Below are 23,846 nucleotides of genomic sequence, written 5' to 3' on the forward strand. Positions count from 1 at the left end.
GTCACGAAAGCTTTAAATCGCTGCAGTCACGAAAGCTTTAAATCGAGGAGTGTAAAAGTCACAATTCGTTGAAAAAATCGATTCCGTCTGAACATGACTGTAGCGTCCTCTGGCAGCTGCTGGCACCACGCTAACACATTACCACGCAACCTACAGTAGGAACACACGGTTCGGAAAAAACATCAATTCCAACTTCTCAAGTGACTAGATGCGTGCACAGTATCACGAACTTAAGCATTGATATCAATCAATAAACTGTTCCACCCCCGAATCATGAATATGGATGAGGATATTTTTGTGAGCGTTCATAATGTGCATTGCAACGCAAGTTTTATTTTATCTTAATCAAATGCACATTAGCATCAGATCGTCGGTCCACGTTTTAAAGTGTCTATGGCTGCTGGGTCATTGTATCTCTCACTACGGACATCAAACAACCTTCTGTACTGAGAGGGATCCATAATAGACTATGTGTTTTTTGTTAGATCGCGTAAATATAATGTGGCGTTAAACCCGCCACCACCCAACACAGCCAATTAGTTAGGGCTTTTCACGTAAACAAAACTCGCCAATTAGTTGATTCTTCAGCACACCAATGTGTTGGAGAGTAAACCCACGAAATTGTAACTTTATAACTGTACATTTTGGCAAATTTAACACAAAAATACCCGCAAATTACTCGATTCGAATGAACAGAGCAATGCCTCACCGCCTAGTGAGGACACCTAGATGAGCCTCTTGAATAATCCGTGAGCCTTTCCTGGGTAAACAATCGTAACAACAACAATAATGATAATACGTTAATAATATTTTTTGAATTGTTATTGAGGTGTGTGTGTGTGTGGTGTTTAACGCCATTGACAGAGGGCCTTGAACAACTGTTATAATTAGCATTTGAAAAAAAAAAATCTAAAGCCTCCTAAACATCCGCTGGGACCATGGAGTGCAAATACGTCGGCAATTAGTGAAGCTTCTAAAGACGAAGAAGGTTAGACACGTGGCTGAGCAGAGCATCGGCAGGCGGTGGGGCACTGAAACCCCGCGGTGGTGGAGTGAGAGGGGGGGGCGGGCAGTGCCGGGGTGGGGGTCGAGATGGAACTAGGTACAGCGTCGGGAACCTATGGCTCCAGAGCCATATATGGCTCTTCCGGTGACGGCATATGGCTCCCAGACAATTTTTGAGTTGAAAAAAAAAATCAGTTTGGAACTGATTTTAAAATACTTGTGATATTGCTTAATAGTACTGTGTCATTTTAAAGTAAACAGAAATTAGTTTTGAAGATACATTTCACGGGTCACGCCTGCATGAAGCTCAACCTCACCACGTATGAACCAGACTACAAGGCCATCAGCAAAACCATGCAGGACCAGAAGTCGCATTAAAAGTAAGACATATTTAATTTATTACACGTTAAAAATACTATATGGCTCTCAATGAAATATATTTAGAAATATTTGGCTTTTATGGCTCTCCCAGTCAAAAAAGGTTCCCGACCCCTGAACTAGGAGATGCCGAGGTGCATCCACGCTGTGTCCTCGCTTAGCGCGCGGCGGATGTGTTCACACTACAACGCGGTTTCGCTGTAACGCCGTTCTTCCAGGAGGGAACTACTTTTCGCGCGGAACGTTCACCGTTATAACGTGGGACGTCTACTGTTATAACGCGGTTTCTGAGCAGTCAACGAAGAACTACTTTCATGAGCTGCACCGGCTGAGTGGTGTGATACAGTACACGGACAGATACAGTAACGCAGAGTGATACAGTAACGCGGAAACGTACCCTCAGTTACGTGTCCCGCCATCTCACTGCGTGTGCGTAGTTGCGGTAATACATTGCATCTTGCCAAACTTTATCGTTACATCATTTATGGAGATCTTGTTTTCGCTTAATGCGTTTTCGCTTAACGAGCTCAACAAGAACCTACTGTCAGTTATTTACTGACAAGTTCACGATTATCATTTCTGGCACCTTCCATGCCCAAAAAATCAAGTGAAACGCATTTGCGAAGGTGCATGAGATTATAGTTTCCACCTGTCCAGGTGTGGCTTGGTCCCAATCCGGGAATTGGCATCTGTGTCCGGGTGGCAGGACTCGACCTGGACCGAGATCCGATCCCGGCATCGTCGTGGTGAACTTCATTGGAGGACACTGCACAGCTTTAGTAATACATCTAGCGTGAGTGAGACACGTGTCCGGGTTTAGGTCTGCAGTGGTGAAAGGTGGCAACGCCAGCAAGAGCTGCCGTGCCGCTAGATTTATCAACGTGGAGCAGCAACGTTCAGAAGCTCTCGGCCTTGTCTAGATCACCGGCTCAAAAGAACTGAACGTGCGGCTCGGCGAGCTGCCAAAATGCGGCTCATCGCAAAGCAGGCGGCGGCGGAGAGACGCGGCCGCCGACGGGTTTCGTTCTCATTTGGGACTCGTCAGCAATGGAGCCACCGATCTTCTTGGTTCTTTCGGTAAAGTCACGTAGAATGGAAATAATGAAATAATAAAAATAAAACATGATAAAATAGTTCTCACGACGTTTCGGCCACAACGCAAGCAGCCGTCCTCAGGTGGAGAGCAGGTCTGTCGAGTAGACTAGTGTTGGTAGTGGGTGTTGAGTAGTCTACTCGACAGACCTGCTCTCCACCTGAGGACGGCTGCTTGCATTGTGGCCGAAACGTCGTGAGAATTATCTTATTATGTTTTATTTTTATTATTTTATTATTTCCATTCTACGTGGTGACTTTACCGAAAGAACCAAGAAGATGAATCACTGCTGTCACGAAAGCTTTAAATCGGAGCCACCGATGTTCACCGCCGCCACCTGCCCCGTGTATACGGAGCGGGCCGTTACCTGTTTGCGATCGAATAGGGGGCTCATTAGCACTCGCCTGAAGGCGGCGATGATCGCCGTGTCAACGTAGAGCCGTGCGTCATCCGCTTCGTAGCTGGTGGCGGTGCGGTGTTGGTGATGGTGGTGTGGTGTTGGTGGTGGGTGTTGGTGGTGGTGGTGCAGTGTTGGTAGTGGGTGTTGGTTGTGCGGTGTTAGTGGTGGGTGTTGGTGTTGGTGGTGGTGGTGGGTGTTGGTGGTGGTGGTGGGTGTTGGTGTTGGTGGTGCGGTGTTGGTGGTGGTAGTGGTGGTAGTGGTGCGGTGTTGGTAGTGGGTGTTGGTGGTGGTGGTGGTGCAGTGTTGGTGCTGGGTGTTGGTGGTGGGTGTTGGTGGTGGTGGTGGTGCAGTGTTGGTGCTAGATGTTGGTGGTGGTGCGGCGCTGGTGGTGCGGTGTTGGTAGTGGGTGTTGTTGGTGCGGTGTTAGTGGTGGGTGTTGGTGGTGGTGGTGCGGTGTTGGTGGTGGTGGTGGGTGGGTGGTTATGGTGGTGTGGTGTTAGTGGTGGGTGTTGGTGTTGGTGGTGCGGTGTTAGTGGTGGGTGTTGGTGGTGGTAGTGGTGGTGCGGTGTTAGTGGTGGGTGTTGGTGGTGGTAGTGGTGGTGCGGTGTTAGTGGTGGGTAGTGGTGGTGGTAGTGATGGTGCGGTGTTAATGGTGGGTGTTGGTGTTGGTGGTGCGGTGTTGGTGGTGGTGTGGTGTTGGTAGTGGTGGTGCGGTGTTGGTGGTGGTTTTTGGTAGTGGGTGTTGGTGCTGGTAGTGGTGGTCCGGTGTTGGTGGTGGTTGTTGGTGGCGCGGTGTTGATGGTGCGGTGTGTAAAACGCCAGCACTCGGGGGAGATAAACGTGGCCGGTGGTGGTGCTTTGCCGTACCAGCGCTGCGTGGGCCGTATGCCACTCAATAGCTGCTCGCTGACAGATCTTGCCGCAGCAGCCAAGAAGGCTGTGCGGAGGCGGGGAGGGGGATATCCATTCTTACACGTGTGTTGATACACACACGTGTGTGCGTGTGTGTGTTTTCATACACACATGTGTGTATGAACACACACACACACGTGTGCACGTGTGTGTGCGTGTGTTCATACACACATGTGTGTGGCGTGCATGCGTGTGTGTGGAGCACATTTGTCGCATTAGGTGTCGAATGAATCAATATTCTCGAGTGTGTGGAGCATATTGCTGAACACAACAGATATCCGTTGCTATTTGTCAGCGGCAATGGTGGAAAAAAAATATCCACTCTCTGGTACATCGATTCCCTTGCAAAAAGGCCATTGCCACGTTTTTTCCTCTCTTTTTCCGAAATAACATTGCCAGGAAACGCGAGATGGCAAATCTTAAATTGTAACACACGAGGAGATTTCATATACAAAGAGAAATAAGGCAAAGTGAAATGGATGTGTCTTTTACGTCTGCTTTGCTTTTCACGAGAGAAAGAAAGGAACGAATTCAAATAAATAGCCACACCGTGATAAGTGCTTTCGGAAAATAAATGCGCCGATGTGTCGTCCAGAACATCGTTGTTTAATCACCGCGCACTGGCTGCTAAGACATTTGGACGTATCTTCCTGGTTCTTTCGGTAAAGTCACGTAGAAGGGAAATAATAAAATAATAAAAATAAAACATAATAAAATACAATTCTCACGACGTTTCGGCCACAACAGCAAGCAGCCGTCCTCAGGTGAAGAACAGGTCTGTCGGAAAGACAGTGTCTGAAAGGACGGCTGCTTGCATTGTGGCCGAAACGTCGTGAGAATAATTTTATAATGTTTTATTTTTATTATTTTATTATTTCCCTTCTACGTGACTTTACCGAAAGAACCCAGAAGATGAATCCCTGCAGTCACGAAAGCTTTAAATCGAAATATATGGACGTATGTTGAACTCATTTCGCACCGTACGTGAGCCAGCCGTGTTGATCGGAGGTGGCGGTCATCTGTGAGCCGCGGAATGGGGGATCACATCTCGCCACGGGACAAGATGTTGACTACCTCGCCCGGTATACAGGAGGTCGTGGGTTCGATCCCGACCCTGACGCCTTTATATTTGGAGTTTGCGTGTCTCTTTCCCCATTGCTGCGCAGATTGTTGTCCTACTCCTCCCGTTTTTCCCTCCACATTTACAATCACGCGCTTGGAGTATTTGGTTGCTATAAATGTCCACGTGATAAGCTACTTCATTGAGCTATCATTTGTGGCCTGGCCGCTTGTTAAAAAGCACTACATAGCTCAGCAAGCCTTATGCGGTCAAATAAAACAGAGTTTAGTTTCGTCGTGTTTAAGAGACGCAGAGCCGTTTTGGCTCTGCGTCTCCCTTGGGGCACCACCGCCCCACCAACCCCATGAGCTGCCAGCGATATCAACTCCACGTCGCCGCGCCAACATCACCCGCCTTGCCACGCCATCACCGCGTGACGCCGGTGCCGTCTGCCCGCGCGTGTGTGCGACGCGTCACGTGTGCGCAGGCGAGGAGCGGATTGGCGTGAACGCGACGTACGAGCAGGAGGGCAAGGTGCAGTTCGTGATCGACGCGGTGTACTCGATGGCGCACGCACTGCACAGCATGCACCTGGATCTGTGCCCCGAGTACGTGGGGCTGTGCCCACGCATGGACCCCGTCAACGGGCGCGAGCTGCTCAACTACATCCGCAGGGTCAACTTCACCGGTGAGTCGTCGAACGTCGGCCATCACCGACCCACGCGGGGGGGGGGGGGGGGGAATGCCTCTTACCAAGCCGCCTTCGCCTCCTCTCTCGTCAGCCGGCCGCGCACTTTTACAACGAGCAAGCACGTGCGCACGGGCCTCGGCTGGTGAAATAGGATTTTTTTTTATTTAGTTGAATTTTCACCGGCTTCGTCACTCCATCTCCCCGATTCGCAAGTTCAGAAGTTCCCTTCCCCATCGAGTGCAGCCCGTTGAGCCGAGAAGCTCCTTCTTCAAGGCCCACTCGGCCGGCAGAAAACATCAAAGCATTCGACAATTTTGCAGATTGAATAATAAATAAATAAATGAAAATAGCAGAAATTCCGTTGCAAAGTTACACTCACACGCAAAACAAAGCGATTTTTTTATTATATCTAATAGAGTCCGTTTAAATGAGGACAGAGATGGTAAGAATGGAGATGCCAGGAGATAAAACTGAGGTGGTTCCAAAACCTTTTGGGGCAGCCACGTTCAATTCCCTCGATCCAAATTGCGTGCGAAATCTGGGGAACTGTTAGCAGACAATCAGACGCGAAGTGCGGATCATATCCTCTTGGGCGTGCTTCATTCCGTGGCTGCCACTCCGTTATTGTCCTTGCCCCGTCACGCATCCCACGCCGTCCTTCCCAAGCACCCACTCGCTTTTCTTAACGGTGCGGATGATGCCATGAACCTGTGTGTGTGTGTGCGTTCTCTCATCCACGTGTTCCTCGCGCTTAAGCCCGTTTTTTCGCCACGCTCACCCGGTCCACTTTTCACTTGTGAGTTTTGTATGATTCATCATTGACCTCGCTCTTTCTGAAGCACGTGTCGTAGCAAGTATTATGCACTTACTGAGCACTTAATTCGCAATGCAGCGCTGATTTGCACATTTAGACAGTCAGACAATGTTCCTCCTTCACATGTCTGTCCCTCCAACCGGTATTTTCCATCAGCCACATTCTCCTGCTCCTCTGATTTCTATTTTCTTAATCACTGTCGGCCTACTAGTTTTCACGCTATTGACTTTTTGCAATCTTGGTGATGTAGGTCAAGTGAAGTATCCGAGGAGCAGGAGAATGGTAGGCAATATTTAGCAGACAAAAAACATTAAATATGTATTATTATCGATATGGGGTCCGATTTTAAAAGCCTGGAATTTCAGGACTGCCTCCCTTTCTCGCCTCATCTGGGCAGCTTTTAGACCCGCCTCTCCCGCGGTCAATCTTGCCCATGGGGCTCATGCTTGTCACTTGAGCTCTCAGCTGGTTGAACAAAAGAGACTTGAAACGTCTGGAGTGGAGTGCGTCACGTGCGGTCCAACACAACACAACTCTGATAGTTACATGCGGAGGCTATCATGAAGATAATCTTTTGGGTTGGATCGTCATGTCGATATGATTCAGATTTTTTTTACTGAAACCCTTAACCACCCGACAGGAGCCAATTAGTGAGAGTTTTGTCACGTGAACAAAACGAGCAAATGTATTACTACTTCAGCACCACCGGTGTGATGGAGAGTAAATCCACTACACCGGGAGTGAGCTGTCCAATACCCCGGGGTGCTGAAACAATAACTCATTGGCACGTTCTGTTCACGTCACTAACATTACTAATTGGCTGTGTCGGGTGGAGGTGGGTTCCTACGAGACATTGAGATGTTTAGGGAATCATTGGAGCTGTGCACTTTTACATCTAAATGGAAAACGCATTTCTTCAGAACAGCTTTTTGTGTTTAGTTTGTTGTCCTTCCCCTGCCCCCCACGCACCTCCGATTAGCGCGGTTGGATATGTACGGTGCGAAAGAAGGTCAACGTACATGCGTACATTTAAGCAACCTTTCACCCAAAACACATTTTATATCATGAACAATCATATCCAGTTGTCACGTGGGAAAATATGCAAAGTTGATTGCTTTGCAAAATCTTGTGGCGTATCCTGTGAGTGACGCGTGCCGATGGATGGTTGCCCTGTGCCACGTGCGTTGTCCACAATCGGAAAGTTCCATCGAACTCCGGCTGGCAACAGACTCTTTCACATTATCGATCTGGTCTGGATTGCCTCATAAGCAACATGGAGAGATGGTACAGAAGCAGGCGATGGTATTTTTCAAGTTTGAAATGTAATTTTGTGGGAGCCAAACTTTTGTTGCAGGGATTTTTGTTGTTGTTTTAAAATTGATTTATGTTCGTGGATTATTTTGCATTTCTCCCGCAAAGCAGTTGTTGTGTGTTTTTTTTCTCTCCTTTCTACTTTGCTTCATTGCTGTACTCGATTGATAGTTGTCATTTCGGTGACCCAGCTCGGTCACTCTCGCAAAAAACGACACCCATCCCTGCCATCTTGATTTCTCGCCCGGCTAAACAAACTCAATTTTATTTTTTACCTAGGTGACTTTACCGAAAAAAACCTAAGAGTACAATTTGGGAACCGCATCACTCGAAGGGTTAAAGGCGTAGCCCCCCGATTGCATTGCTCTCTCTGCCGCAGTTCCTGTTGGAAGCGCTCCTACGAGGAGGCGTTCTGGGGATACCCTCTTCGAGTTGGGCGCCACCACAGCCTCTCTCTTCGTGACTAAGCCTTGCTCGTGAAATGTCACCGTGCAAAACCCCCGCGTGTCACCCCTCTCGTGACCTGCCCATCAATAAAATGATGGGGGGTCGATCTTTGACCTGCATGTGGGTGGAACAGTCGATACGTAACTCCACGTGCTAACTTGATGCCTGAGAGTAATTCACTTTTCTTATATGTATATATAAATGTGTGTGTGTATATGAAAAGTAAAACAAGGTAAAGGTGCAACCCTACAATTGCTTGCTCACACCACTGTTGGCGGATGAACCTCCACTAGAGGACACTCTAGAAAGCCCCTCTAGAGGGTGATTTGGCCTACTCTTCCACACTGGTCAGATACCTCGGGAGACGCGTGAGTTTCCACGCTTTAACCCACCACACGTGACCTGTCGACGGACTAACTGTGGTGTGCCCGTTCATCCTGCAAACCGTGACACGACTGCGGTGCTCTAACTATTATAATTAATATTCACACTGCAATTTCTCCCTGTGTTAGTCAGTTTTTCAGTCAAAGTACTCACTTGAGTATAGGCCACAAACCACCACTTGTTATGATGACTGCGATGATGATGATGATTTTAGTGGTGGTGGTGGTGGTGGGAGCCCGGGCCGCGTCTCTTCCCACTAATGATCGTCCCACGACCCGGGCTCCCTTGTAATTCAAGCACCGTTTATCATCAGGGCTTCCCGAATGTATCCATTAAGATAAAAACAACAACAAGCAAAAGCTCTTCGCGACGCCTCGGTATTACGGACTGCATGGCGCCGTCAAAGTCAAATGTCCTCTTCAGACAAATCAGGTGAGACACGCGCATCTTCCGCTCGCAGGCCCGAGCCACTGCTGACCATTCCACATTCGTATGGCAAGGGCATGGCGAATCACTGGACAGTCAACTCACCTTTCTCCAACATAATGATTTGTCATTTTAGTCACCCCAGAGGAATGACGATGAACAGAATCTCGCGACCTTGAGATTGCAAGTTTGGACGCGCTGGGTGAGAGAAGTGCTTCTGACTGAAATGTCTTATTCCACGCCCGCAGTATCGTCAGTGGTTAAAATCGTAGTTTAATTTCGACCGGAGCTGTCCGGGGCTGAGCTCTGGAAAATAGATCCGCCCCCCCCACCCACCCACCCCCCCACCCTTGCCTCAACGCTACTGTGGTGTCAAGCTGAGGGGCCTCCCCACCAAAATAATTCCGCGAGAAATTAAGCGTCGGTTTAACGCCTTCAGATTTGCCTCTATCGCCGCGTTGCTGATGCAATTTCCCATCCAGGCTGCCGCGCAGGTCTGTGCCTTTGCTCGCGAGATTAATTAGCGATATGCCGAAACATGAATTCAGCTTCACTCTTACATGTGGAATAAGGTGCCTTTTGTTCGCCGACGGTGTATTTTCACTTAATATATAGACGCGTGCGTGAATATATATATACAGCATATATTTAGCGCTGTTCATGAGAACCAGAAAAAAATATCTAGATTTGCATGCCTGGTAGGAGGCAAGTGTTCCCATTTACAAGTCTCCTGGTGAGAGTTGAGGATCCTTAACAGGTATGATGATTATACCTCACTGCGCCGATACGTGTGCTCATTCTGGTTACAAGGTCTACTTCAGTTTGAGCTGTGGAGGGATAAAGGCTGACATAAATCCAAGGATAAAGATCCCCACGCGTAGCCTGAACAGACTTTTGGCCGCTACGATGTGCAAAGAGGAGGATGGCGAGCACCACGCCCGGCCGCCTTTGTCTCCCCAGTGGCGATGTTTACACACCGCACCAGGATTCAGGTAACCGTCACTTGGTGTTGGTGGCCGTGAGCCGGAATAGAACTCGGGTCGCCGGCTTCGTAGCGTAGCCTGCCTGGCGACGAGGCACAGAAGGTCAAAATCGGTCCCAGACTTTGCTCGCTTAGACAGTTGCTGATTGATCGTATTGGTTTAAAAAGCCACTTGGGTCGATTTGTTAAAATACACATTTACTTACATGTGGAGACAATGAGCGAATTTATTGTCATCCAGTAGAACCTGCTTGAAGGTCAAAGTGTAACACAGCAGATGCCAAGTTCTCCGTGTGTTCATTCTTGTGAGGGTGTTTACACAGTGCCAGACCCTTAATCTGTGCACGAGGCGAGCTTCGTTTGCACGAATGTGCACGGCTCTGCCATGCACCGCTCAGCTTGTATCCTCCTCGCTCTCAGCCTCAACGGACCCGCTGTGCATACGTACGTTGAACTTCTTTCACACCGTACGTAGCCAACCGTGCCAATCGGCGGCGCTGAACTTTGCCCGAATTTGGCGCGGGAGAAACCTACTCCGGAGTAGCCTAGGGCATCTGTTAAGAGACACGGACATTTTACTTAAACTCTCCAAGAAATCGACGAGGCACGCGAAATCCCATTGGCTCAGCGGTGTTCCAGTCCGATAGCCGGGGCCGGCCAGCAATTACGGAACAATGCGGAGGAAAGTTGAGCCGGCGAGCAACTCAAACACCCACGCACGCATCTGGCTGATGGCTTTTCACAGCGAGATCCCCGCTCTCCTCTTGGTGACTTTCTCCAGGCCTAGACCTCTCACCTCAATGTTTACCCGTCGTTGCCCCATCCTTTCTCTCCTCCCCCCGCCCCCTTTTTAATCTACATATTTTCTTCCCTGCGATCGCTTTCTCATGCTCCTCGATCGCCCCCGAGATCAGTGCCTCTCGAACTTGCTTCCCTCCACGGCGCTCACGCTTTGGGGAGGGGGGGCCTGATTCATCTTCGCTGCCGCACCAAACGCCGACTTGCGCACTGCGTGCCCGGCTGGCTGGGTGGGTGGTAGATGCGTCGTCGTCGTTGTTATAGCTGAGAGGGAATTCACAATCTCCGTGCCTCTTCTGATCTCACCTAGAACAACAACATCTCGTAGCGCTGCCACAGACCGTGACAAGAAGTTGCCCAGGTGTGCGAGTGTCTTCGTGTGTCTCCGTGTGTGGGTCTCCATGTCTCTGTGTGTCTCCGTGTCTGTGTGTGTCTCTGCGTGTGTCTGCGTGTACGTGTGTGTGTGTATGTCTCTCCATATGTCTCTGTGTCTTTGTGTGTCTCCATGTCTCTGTGTGTCTCTGCGTGTGTCTGCGTGTATGTGTGTGTGTCTCTCCATATGTCTCTGTGTCTTTGTGTGTCTCCATGGCTCTGTGTGTATCTGCGTGTGTCTGCGTGTATGTGTGTGTATTCCTCTCGATATGTCTCTGTGTCTTTGTGTGTCTCCATGTCTCTGTGTGTCTCTGCGTGTGTATGCGTGTATGTGTCTGTATGTCTCTCCATCTCTCTCCGTGTCGTTATGTGTGTCCATATCTGTGTGTCTCTTCTTGTGTCTGTCCGTGTCTCCGTATCTCTGTGATTTTCTGCGTGTGTCTGTGTGTCTCTGTGTATTTATCTCCGTGTCTCTGCGTGTATTTCTGCATGTGCGTGTGCGTGCGTGACATTTCACTACTCACAGAGAAGCAAAGCCGACTTCTGTGCATCACGCAAGAAGAGTTGTTTTTCGAGGAAACCATCGCCATCATTAACAAGCATATTGCACGCAAACAGTTCGTGTGCAGACGATGCTGTCTATGACAACCGTGAACGAACATCCTCCCCCCACACACAGCTACGATAATTTGGCACGCAGCCCACACGTGTCAAATCTTTGTTATGCCTACTTGATATCACACAGCTCTGGGTAAATTACTTTCGTGTTAGAACTCGCCATTTAGTCATCAACATTTGTGAAAAATAAAACACTGTTGGATGAAGGCTGCCGCATACATTGTGTTCGTCTGTCGTGTTTATTTTACATACTTCACCTCGCTGGTCATGGTGGGGTTGGCGAAGGGGAGGGAATGCCCCACGGCTGGTTCAGCTATCACTCGCAAACTGAACCTAGCACTGACCACGAATCGGTCTCAAGATGTATGGTGTATGTACTTTGGACTTCTTTCGCACCGTACGTAGCCAACCGTGCTGATAGCTTGCTGACCTCGTCAAGGAGCATGAAGCAATCAAGACAACTCCGGTCAGCCTCACAGCAACAGCAGCTTCTGTCTGGCCATCGAACAAAGACGGTCACCGCAGATGCGCTTCTGCGGCAGTCTGGAACGCTCTCCCTTCCGATATTAGGAAGCCGCTGGGAGCTATGCACTTTCGAATTCGAGATTGAAAACTCATTTTTTTTAGGAACTGATTTTTTGCGTTTAGTTCGTTGTCTTTCCCCCGCACCTCCGATTAGCATGATCGGCCACGTACTGTGCGAAAGAAGTTTAACACAAATACGTGAAGCGCTGACATGGGGAATTCATGCGTGCGGAACACAGCTTTGATCGTAATCGCGCGATCGCAATTACAATTGCATAACCGTCATTGTAACATCACTCGCATCTACGTGATCACCGACCGTGGCACTTGCACGGCTGTCGTTCGAGTCTCGGCGGCTCACAGATGGGACATTAACGCAGCAGAAATGGAGACGTTTAAAGCGCAGCTTTGAATCGAATGTGTGGGGCCGCAACTCCAGCGGAGCCGCGTGCGATCTCCCGGAGTGGATCGGCCTCACCGCCCGTTGCAGCCGGAGCGCGCTGCTCGGTGCGTATTGACTTTGGATGCGATCTTTGATATCTCGTTTGGATCCATGAGTCTCGTTGTGATGATAGACAGTTGCAGTGTAGAGCCCCCTGGGCTGTCATCGCAGATAAGGGAATTCTAAGATACAGCGATGGCACGGTCGTACAAATTTTCTGGATAAATTCATCCTCCGCTATTTGGATTTCACGAATGAAATATTAATTCACAAGATTACGTTTTCCACTCATAGTTTTAGGATGAGCCTTTAGATCAACATCCTTAGGTTGTGATGGTATTAGTGTCTAAAGATAGTGGCTTTACTGTATCCAGTCGTTTTATTGAGCCCAATGTTGCACGCTTTCTTTTGTTACTCATTTCATTATAAACCAATAATATATAATAACGCAAATGTTACAAGCCTCTATCAATCCGCTACGTGGCTTGCATGCGCGTTGTTCAACCATACTTCACCATTCTAGTCAAAGCCCGGCTGGTACTGGGGGTGCTCAGAACTGGTTGGGACATCTTTCACCATTGATGTTGGGCCATGGCCAGGAATAAAACTCAGTTCAAAAGTCACGTAGAAGGGAAGTAATAAAATAATAAAAATGTAAGATAATAACATAATTCTCACGACGTTTCGGCCACGTTCAGACGCTGTCTTTTCGACAGACCTGTTCTTCACCTGAGGACGGCTGCTTGCTTTGTGGACGAAACGTCGTGAGAATTATTTTATTATGTTTTATTTTTATTATTTTATTATTTCCCTTCTACGTGACTTTACCGAAAGAACCAAGAAGATGAATTCCTGCAGTCACGAAAGCTTTACATCGAAATTCAGCTCAACAGGTTGATAGTATGGTGCCTCACCCAATGTATAGTAATACTTTGAATTACCTAAGGGGTCAGAATACTCAGCCGAAAGGGCGTGAATCCGGGTTTCAACCGCCCATAATGAAACTGGCTTCTCAAGTGTAATGAGTTTAAATGTGACACTTGCTACAAATGGTTACACTCGGTACAAGTTGTTAAATGTTCTTCACGTGACAACTTCATTAATCGGCTGTGCCAGGAGGAGGAGGAGGGTTTCGGGCACACATTTTACTCGTGCAATTTTGCTCAAAATTGAATTGTGACATTGCCTGCGAAGGCCTCGAAAAGGCCTCGCGAAGGTCTGCAATAACATTAAACAAAGAGGCTAAGGGACGTAAGGACGTGGGATGCAGGTGAGCAGAGAGCCAAGGATGCAGGCAGCCAAGGAGGCCTATTACAGTGCAAATGTGAAGAAGAAACATTGCAGTGGTTATACAATAAAAGAACAAGGCGACCATTAAATGCAAAAAGAAATGGGGGGGTGGGGGGGGGAGAGAAATAATTGGGTCTTGCCGGAGTGCGACGCAAACAGCGCTAACGACGTACGACACCGCGAGCGAAGACAACAACAACAACAACGCCACGAGACATGACGTGAGTGACAGGTGGTGTCACCTCCAGTCCCGGGGCCCTCTCCTGGATTGACTCAGTCTCAAATTAGCGCCTGCTCCGCTGGGGGAGACAAAGGCGGCTGAGTTTCGCACGGCGGCCTTGCCACGCCGCGGGCACAGAGCAGTGGCACGTCTTCCCCCGCGCGACAACGTCCTGAAAAAGTGTTCGCCCCGTGGCGCGATGCCGAGGGAGAAATAATAATTCAGTAGAAAACTCTGTCTTTTTAAATCCTTTATATTAAGTTCACTTGCTCGCTTGCTTGCGCGCTTACGACCGTGCAAATCTTTCGGTCGTTTTTTAACCCACTTCCCGTGATCCAGTCGAGCTGACATTTTGCACACAGACTCGTTGTGCGTGATCATTAATTTTCGTGAAAATGTTTTTCCAAAATGTTACACTTTTTAGGAAATGTTTTTTATATGTAATTACCAATTGCTTAATGGTGGCAGGCAATCATCTGACCCATGGGTGACAGCCATCTCAAGCCAGAGGACGAGAGGTCTCTAGCCGCCACGCATATAAAGGATTTATAGTGAAAAACTTTGTTTTTACGGGTTAATTTTTTTTGTTTCGTCTTACCAGGTAAGGCCCCACGTGATCTGTGTAGATCTTTTTCAGAAGTGACGTGGTCACAAATGATAGTTCAGCGAAGTGGCTTATCATCACTTGGACATTTATAGCAGCCAAATACTCAAAAGGCACGTTTCGCATCTCTAAGTCTTCATGTTAAATGTGTCTCCATGTGTCTCTGTGGGTCTCTATGTATCTCTATACATCTGTATGGGTCTCTTTGTATCTCTATGTGTCTCTGTGGGTCTTTATGTATCTTTATACATCTGTATGGGTCTCTTTGTATCTCTATTTGTCTTTGTGGGTCTCTGTGGGTCTCTATACATCTGTATGGGTCTCTTTGTATCTCTATGTGTCTCTGTGGGTCTTTATGTATCTTTATACATCTGTATGGGTCTCGTTGTATCTCTGTGTCTTCATGTGTCTCTGTGGGTCTCTATATATCTCTATACATCTGTATGGGTCTCTTTGTATCTCCATGTGTCTTTATGGGTCTCTATTTATATCTATACATCTGTATGGGTCTCTTTGTATCTCTGTGCCTTCATGTGTATCTGTGGGTCTCTATGTATCTCTATACATCTGTATGGGTTTCTTTGTATCTCTATGTGTCTTCATGTGTCTCTGTGGGTCTCTATGTATCTCTATACATCTGTATGGGTCTCTTTGTATCTCTATGTGTCTCCATGTGTCTCTGTGGGTATCTATGTATCTCTATACATCTGTATGGGTCTCTTTGTATCTCTATGTGTCTTCATGTGTCTCTGTGGGTCTCTATGTATCTCTATACATCTGTATGGGTCTCTTTGTATCTCTATGTGTCTCCATGTGTCTCTGTGGGTCTCTATGTATCTCTATACATCTGTATGGGTCTCTTTGTATCTCTATGTGTCTCCATGTGTCTCTGTGGGTCTCTATGTATCTCTATACATCTGTATGGGTCTCTTTGTATCTCTATGTGTCTCCATGTGTCTCTGTGGGTCTCTATGTATCTCTATACATCTGTATGGGTCTCTTTGTATCTCTATGTGTCTTCATGTGTCTTTGTCGGTCTCTATGTATCTCTATGTGTATTTATATATCTATGGGTGTTTATGTATCTGTATTCATCTCTATGAGTCTCTTTGTAACTCTGTAGGTATACTATGTGGTCCATAATTTGGGTTGCAAGGACACAATCACACTTCTGCGGCTGCGTCTTAGATCCCCTATTCATGAAGGAGATGCACCCATCGGCCTGGTGGTCATGCTCCGATGCGGTTGAGAATCAGGATCAGAATTTTGAGGAATGTCAGAGGCAGGTGGTACAATGTTTGCATATCGAACGAGGTGTGTATTCTGTACGTCATCAATCGCTAACCCATTCGCGTGCTGGGCATGACCACCCGCTTTGCTTTGCCTTCACAACTTCAAACACAAACAAAACGCTTGACCCATCAAAAAGCATCTCTGACATAACAAAGGCCGGATCCTCATTTGGCCGTTGATCTCTCGTGTATTTCTCAATTGTTTGCGAAACACTTAAATGCACGGGTGGATGGGAGGAGTGGCGTGGTGGCTGTAATGAGCCGCATTATCATATTTCAACCGTAGCGCTGAATGCATGTTGACATCTTTGTCTTTAATCTGCGCATGAACAAGTGATTATTTTAATGGGAATCACAACAGGATTTGCGCGGTGCGTCGCTGTGTTTTTAATTCTATAATAATAATAATATACAAATATATTAAATAAATGTCAAGCAATGCCTCGAGGAAGTTTTGCAATTCCAAACATTTCATCGCAACGTCGACCATCAACTCAGCCGCTTGCACGTCGTAAACAACGCGGTCCTCGTCAGCCATGGGCGATCCACTGCTGGATTAAAGATTATCCAAGCCACTGCCGCCGACTCCCACGGCCGCCGGTGCTACGGTGATGCCCCCGCTGCTGCTGCTGCTGCATTGGCGGTGGTGAGCAAACACAACTGCCGATAGAAACACCTCCAACAAATGATAATTGATAATTGTTTTTTTGCCCTTCTATCTGGCAACAAAACTGACACTTTTTTTACGAGGAGTCATGTTTGCATAGACCACAATACCTGCAGTCATAATGCAAATAAAAAACATAACTCTGATAATGTATGCACTGTCCTTGAAGTTGATTGGTCTAAACCCGAGACAGCTTTCCTTAAAGCCTAGTCTCACAAGGGTTGGACCAGATGACGCCAAAAGATAGAAGGGTAAAAAACCAATTATCATATCTTTTTACTGGCAAATGAGGTTCCAATGGTGTAAATACCTCCAACAAAGTCATCCTTAATGCTGTGTGGCCTTAAAAGAAATACATATATATAGCAGGCGGCTTTTTGCCCATTGACTGCTTTATAGGCCACGTGCTATGAAGATGAAGGGCCATGAAGATGAAGGGCCATGTGACATGAAGATGAAGGGCCATGAAGATGAAGGGCCATGTGATATGAAGATGAAGGGCCATGTGATATGAAGATGAAGGGCCATGTGACGTGAAGATGAAGGGCCATGTGATATGAAGATGAAGGGCCATGAAGATGAAGGGCCATGTGATATGAAGATGAAGGGCCATGTGATATGAAGATGAAGGGCCATGTGACATGAAGATGAAGGGCCATGTGGCATGAAGATGAAGGATCACGTGACATGAATATGAAGGGCCATGTGACATGAAGATGAAGGGCCATGTGACATGAAGATGAAGGGTCATGTGACATGAAGATGAAGGGCCATGTGACATGAAGATGAAGGGCCATGTGACATGAAGATGAAGGGCCATGTGATATGAAGATGAAGGGCCATGTGACATGAAGATGAAGGGCCATGTGACATGAAGATGAATGGCCATGTGACATGAAGATGAAGGACCATGTGACATGAAGATGAAGGGCCATGTGGCATGAAGATTAAGGGTCATGTGACATGAAGATGAAGGACCATGTGACATGAAGATGAAGGGCCATGTGACGTGAAGATGAAGGGCCACGTGACGTGAAGATGAAGGGCCATGTGACATGAAGATGAAGGGCCATGTGCTATGAAGATGAAGGGTCATGTGACATGAAGATGAACGGCCATGTGATATGAAGATGAAGGGCCATGTGACATGAAGATGAAGGGCCATGTGACATGAAGCTGGAGGGCCACTGCCCAGATGTGCCTTGAACCGGGTATGCTCTGAATCACGCGTGCGAGCTGGCAGATCACTTTTGCTCAGAAGTTGGTCGATTCGTTTCGTCCGGTGTCTGTAATCTTGCTCTCGTCTGGAACGAGGAAGACCTTCCGTCATGCGAATCAACAGCTGAGCTGGGGCGTCGCTTATTTATATACATTCGTATTTATTTACGATTTCAACTGTTTTTTTTTTTTTACCAGGTAAGGCGCCACTGTGGTGTGTAGCTCGATTTCAGAAGCGGCTTGGCCAGTTGGCTATCACGACTGACAGCTCAACGAAGTGGCTTGTCACGCGCAAATGTAAAGCAGCCAAATGCTCTGAACGCGTGGCGTTGATTCTGAACGTCGAGGGAAGAACCGAAGGACCTGGAGAAAAATCCACGCGACCACGGGGAGAGAGAGAAACGCAAACTCCAAATATACAGCAGCAGGCGTCACGGTCGGGATTGAACCCACGAACTCCTGTACACCAGGCGAGGTAGTTAACATCTCCTAACCACCGCGACGGCTTATCCGCGGTGTACATTTTTTCTGGTCATCCTGCTGACAAAACAAACGGCACCTCGCTCAAACGAGCGTCTCGCCTCCTCCGATGCGGTCACAAACGGTCGGACGCCATCCAATTTGTGGTATCAATAAAAGGGACCGCAGTAACGGTTCATGTGCACGGCATACGAGGGGGTGGGTGGCCAGCACCACGCCCGGCCGCCTTCGTATCCCCAGTGGTGATGTTTACACACCGTACCAGGTAGTAATTTGAGGCTGAGTCGACCTAGGGGAGGCCCATGACCGGTTCAGATAATCGTCACCGGTGTTGGCCGTGAGCGGGAATCTAACTATGGTCGCCGGGATCGTAGCGGGGTGTGGTAACCGCTACACCACCGCTCCCTGACAGTGATACACACAGACACAGATGCACACGCACACAGATACACACACAGACACACACAGATATAGACACACACACAGATACACACACAGACACATACACGCAGATATAGACACACACAGATACACATACAGACACATACACGGATGTATACACATAGACACAGATGCACACGCATACAGATACACACACAGACACACACAGATATAGACACACACACATACACACAGAGACACGTACACAGATTTATATATACAGTACACACACAGATACACACAGACACACACACAGATACACATACAGACACATACACAGATATATATACACACACAGATACACACAGACACACACACACAGATACACATACAGCCACATACACGCAGATATAGACACACACACACAGATACACATACAGCCACATACACGCAGATATAGACACACACACACAGACACAGATACAGACACATACACGGATATATACACATAGACACAGATGCACAGTATACAGATACACACAGAAGACACATACACAGATCTATATATACACACACACACACACAGATACACAAAAGAGACAAAGCTACACACACACAGATAGGCAAAGCAAATCTCTTGAAATGTAATACGGCCAAGACTTTAGTTGTCATCAGTTGTTTTGAAATTCAGCAGTGGATACAATTCCGCCTGGCTCTTTATTCCCAAAAGCTGTTTGGTGGAGTTAAGCGAATTTTCTCGACAAATCTTAAAAGTAATATATAGCTGTGCAATCTACAAACTTTTTTTTCTCAGAGTAATCTCACGTCCGTCGCGCAAGCACACACTTCTCTTGAGAAACCTTCGTGCGGGCTTTTTAGCTCACAGAAACATAACTCTTTCGAATGCAGATTGCTTAGTTAGCTGACATGTTCGGAGTAAGTGCGTCAGATTGACAGGATAAATGCGCCTTTTCATTTTTTTTTTCCTTCTTTAAGAGATGAAAATCTTCTGGTACATTAATTTCACGTCCAACACAGGTTTATCCCCCCCCCCCCCTCAGTTCAGCTGCATCTAAAACACTTCAATGTGTTGGACCAAATTGCTGCAGGCATGCGAATGATTAAACATAAGAATCACTTTTCCCCGGCCTTAAATTACCACACCCCCCCCCCACCATTCCCCCAGTGAGGCTTGGCCGACGCGATTCGATGGAAGGAAAATGGGATTTTTGTTCAAATTAAGGGTTTCCAACAACATGTGTCAGACAAAGCCACGCGGTTACATCTTAAGCATTGGGCCCGTGTTTATGGTGCATGTGGCATTATCATTGCATTCCGCATGGGGTGACAACGCATGTTACGTCTCAGCAGTAATGTGTTCCACCACCACACTGCCGGTCGCGAGAAAACCCTCACACACTCGCTTGTCTACCCACTCACTAATTCAATTACCCACTCACCCACCCACCCACTCGCTCTCTCATCTACCCACTCATCCACTCAATAACTGACGCATCTTCCCACTCACCCACAGACTCACTTATTTACGCCCTTACTCAACTAACCACTCACCCACTTATCTCATCTACCCACTCACTGCTCTACCAAATCATCCACTCACTCACTCACGTTTTTGTCCACTCACCCACTCACTCACTCATTCATCCATCCACTCATCCACCCACTCACCCACTCCCTAACTTATCTACCCACTCACCCACCCACTCACTCATTCATCTACCTACTCACCCACCCACCCACTCGCTCTCTCATCTTCCCACTCATCCACTCAATAACTGACGCATCTTACCACTCACCCACAGACTCACTTATCTACGCCCTCACTCACTCAACTACCCACTCACCCACTCACTCATCTACCCACTCACCCACTCACTGCCCTACCAAATCATCCACTCACTCACTCACGTTTTTGTCCACTCATCCACTCACTCATTAATCCATCCACTCATCCACCCACTCACTCACCCACTCCCTCACTCATCTACCCACTCACCCACCCACTCACCCACTCACTCATTCATCTACCCACTCACCCACCCACCCACTCGCTCTCTCATCTTCCCACTCATCCACTCAATAACTGACGCATCTTACCACTCACCCACAGACTCACTTATCTACGCCCTCACTCACTCAACTACCCACTCACCCACTCACTCATCTACCCACTCACTGCTCTACCAAATCATCCACTCACTCACTCACTCACGTTTTTGTCCACTCATCCACTCACTCATTCATTCATCCATCCACTCATCCACCCACTCACCCACTCCCTCACTCATCTATTCACTCACCCACCCACTCAACCACTAACTCACTTACTCATCTACCCACTCACCCACTCACTCATCTACCCACGAACTCACAACACTGCAGGTCGCAGCCATTCTCTTTCTGCCTCTTCCTTCGCGCTGCTTGATGTTGGTATATTCTCCTCCCATCGTCGACTCTTTGCCCAATATTTTACTTGCAAAAAAAACACAGCCGTCGACTTATCTATGGCAACTTGAACGGTGCTGTTTATTGGTGACCCCTCGGCGTTTTGGACCTTGGGACTTTGTTGATCAAGGCCTCAACGTGGGCGGAGGAATCAATGCATTAAGTTGGTGGGAACAGTAACCAATGGTGGTGGTAGTAGCTATAGAAGGGTGACAGGGAAATGATCGGAGTGACTCAGTGATTGCTGGATAACAATAATAATGAGCTCGGTTTTCTGTAGCGCAGTTCGAACAAGGCTTCAATTTGCTTTTACATAAAGCTTGCGTTACAGAGAAAGCCTGCTGTAAAAACGGGCGCGTTTTAAGCCGCGATAAAAAAAAGTGTCACAGACTTGGACTCATATTCAAGAACATGTTCTTGCTGTGGTTTCCACACCCAATGATGATTGCTTGTATTGCAATCGAAACGTCGTGAGAATTTTATTGTTAAATTTTTATTTTTTCATTATTTCCCTTCTACGTGACTTTACCGAAAGAACCAAGAAAATGAATTCCTTGCAATCACGAAAGCTTTAAATCGAGACTTAGACTCCTCAAATTTTCGACATTCAAAACCCATTTCTTCACAACTGAGGGGTCAAATACTTATTTCCCTCATTAAAATGCACATCAATTTATAACATTTTTGACATGCGTTTTTCTGGATTTGTTTTGTTATTCTGTCTCTCACTGTTCAAATAAATCCACCATTAAAATTATAGACTGATCATTTCTTTGTCAGTGGGCAAACGTACAAAATCAGCAGGGGATCAAATACTTTTTTACCTCACTGTACATACATTCCCTAATGGTTCTAGATTTGAAGCTTTCGTGAGGAATCATATTCTTAGGTTTTTTCGGTGAAGTCACGTAGGTAAAAAATAAAAACATTTAAGTAATAAAAGTAAAATTTAAATAAAATAAAAATAAAAATCACGACGTTTCAGAGGCAACACAAGCCTCCGTCTTCAGGTGGAACCGCCACAGCACGATTGCTGCATCAAGTAAGATAAATTCCAAGAAAACAGTCCTTGTATATATACTGGTTGAGGGTGGGAGGAGTCAATGTAGGCCCTGAACATTATTTTGCACCGAACCTCACAAAAATAATATCCAGGGCCTACCTTGGCTCCTCCCACCCTCAACCAGTATATATACAAGGACTGTTTTCTTGGAATTTCTCTCACTTGATACAGCTATCGTGCTGTGACGGATCCACCTGAAGACGGAGGCTTGTGTTGCCTCCGAAACGTCGTAATTTTTATTTTATTTTGCTTTCATTAATTAAAAACATTTTCCTACGTGACTTTACCGAAAAAAAACTAAGAATATGATTCCCTAATGGACCGAGGTGGAACAGCATTCCACAATCGCGGAGCCGGTCTGCAGCAAGCGCTGTCTCCCAAGGAACAAAGTCTGTGATCATCGATATAGCTTGACTACTAAATTTCGATTTAAAGCTTTCGTGACTGCAGGGATTCATCTTCTTGGTTCTTTCGGTAAAGTCACGTAGAAGTGAAGTAATAAAATAATGAAAATAAAACATAATAAAATAATTCTCACGACGTTTCGGCCACAACGCAAGCAGCCGTCCTCAGGTGACGCTGTCTCCCCTTCACCTGAGGACGGCTGCTTGCGTTGTGGCCGAAACGTCGTGAGAATTATTTTATAATGTTTTATTTTTATTCTTTTATTACTTCCCTTCTACGTGACTTTACCGAAAGAACCAAGAAGCTTGACTACTGCTTTACTCTGAATGCTATCAATTGCAGTGATTTAGGAACTGGGTGGCCGTCACCCGAGATGTGTATAAACCGAGCACGGTTCAAACTTCATCCAAATGTGTGTTTTGTGTTTTAGTGCTGATTTTATGGCAGTAACAATAATAACAAGCTGCAAATGTGTTTTTATTTCATGTAGGTTTATTAATTTGCTCGTATACGGGGGGGGGGGGGCATGCAAGTTTAATGGTCTGGCAAATCAGAGTATTGATCACGTGTTTGCGAAGACGTCGGGCAACATCTCTCTCGGCGGATTTACAGGGGCCGCGTTTTTTTTTTTCACGTCCCCCAAATTGTAGCTCCGTGAATTATTTCCTCTGCGTCGGGGACTCGGCCGGATGTGTTTATGAGGACGATAATGGGAGATAATGCACAAACTTTAACGAGTGACATTTGCGGATTAGTAAATTTAAAAAAAGCTATGATCACAAGCGATGCAAATTTAAAAGTACGTGTTGTTTCAAGTTCCCTTGCGATTAGACCCTGCTGAGACGCTAATGCACAATTGCCGAACACGTCACAAATTACGAACAGCACTCAGCACATTTGACAGGTGGAATGTAAACCGGTTCTGGGCCCCCCCTAGGTCGACTCGGCCCTAAAGGAGAACCTGTCGCCGATGTGTGTGTCAACATCAGCACTGGGGAGACAAAGGCGGCCAGGCATTTGGTGCTGGCCACACCACCTCCTCCTGCGCAGCAGTTTCACTGCAATAAGTGCTCACTGACTTGCCGGCCACGGCGAGTCATAT

At 47.1% G+C, this 23,846-nt stretch overlaps 1 protein-coding gene across 1 annotated transcript in view; it reads left to right on the plus strand.

Annotated features, from left to right (window-relative positions):
• The first annotated feature begins 938 nt into the window (after nt 1-938).
• LOC133356475 (metabotropic glutamate receptor 7-like) overlaps nt 939-23,846 on the plus strand; it is a 137,639-nt gene continuing 114,731 nt past the window's right edge. The window contains exons 1-2 of the mRNA XM_061574006.1: nt 939-957; nt 5,225-5,536. Coding sequence (XP_061429990.1) covers nt 939-957; nt 5,225-5,536 — 331 coding nt within the window. The remainder of the gene's footprint in view (nt 958-5,224; nt 5,537-23,846) is intronic.

The sequence above is a fragment of the Lethenteron reissneri genome, chromosome 54, assembly GCF_015708825.2.
Source record: "Lethenteron reissneri isolate LAM-NWPU_2019-01 chromosome 54, ASM1570882v1, whole genome shotgun sequence".
Classification (NCBI taxonomy): Eukaryota; Metazoa; Chordata; class Hyperoartia; order Petromyzontiformes; family Petromyzontidae; genus Lethenteron; species Lethenteron reissneri.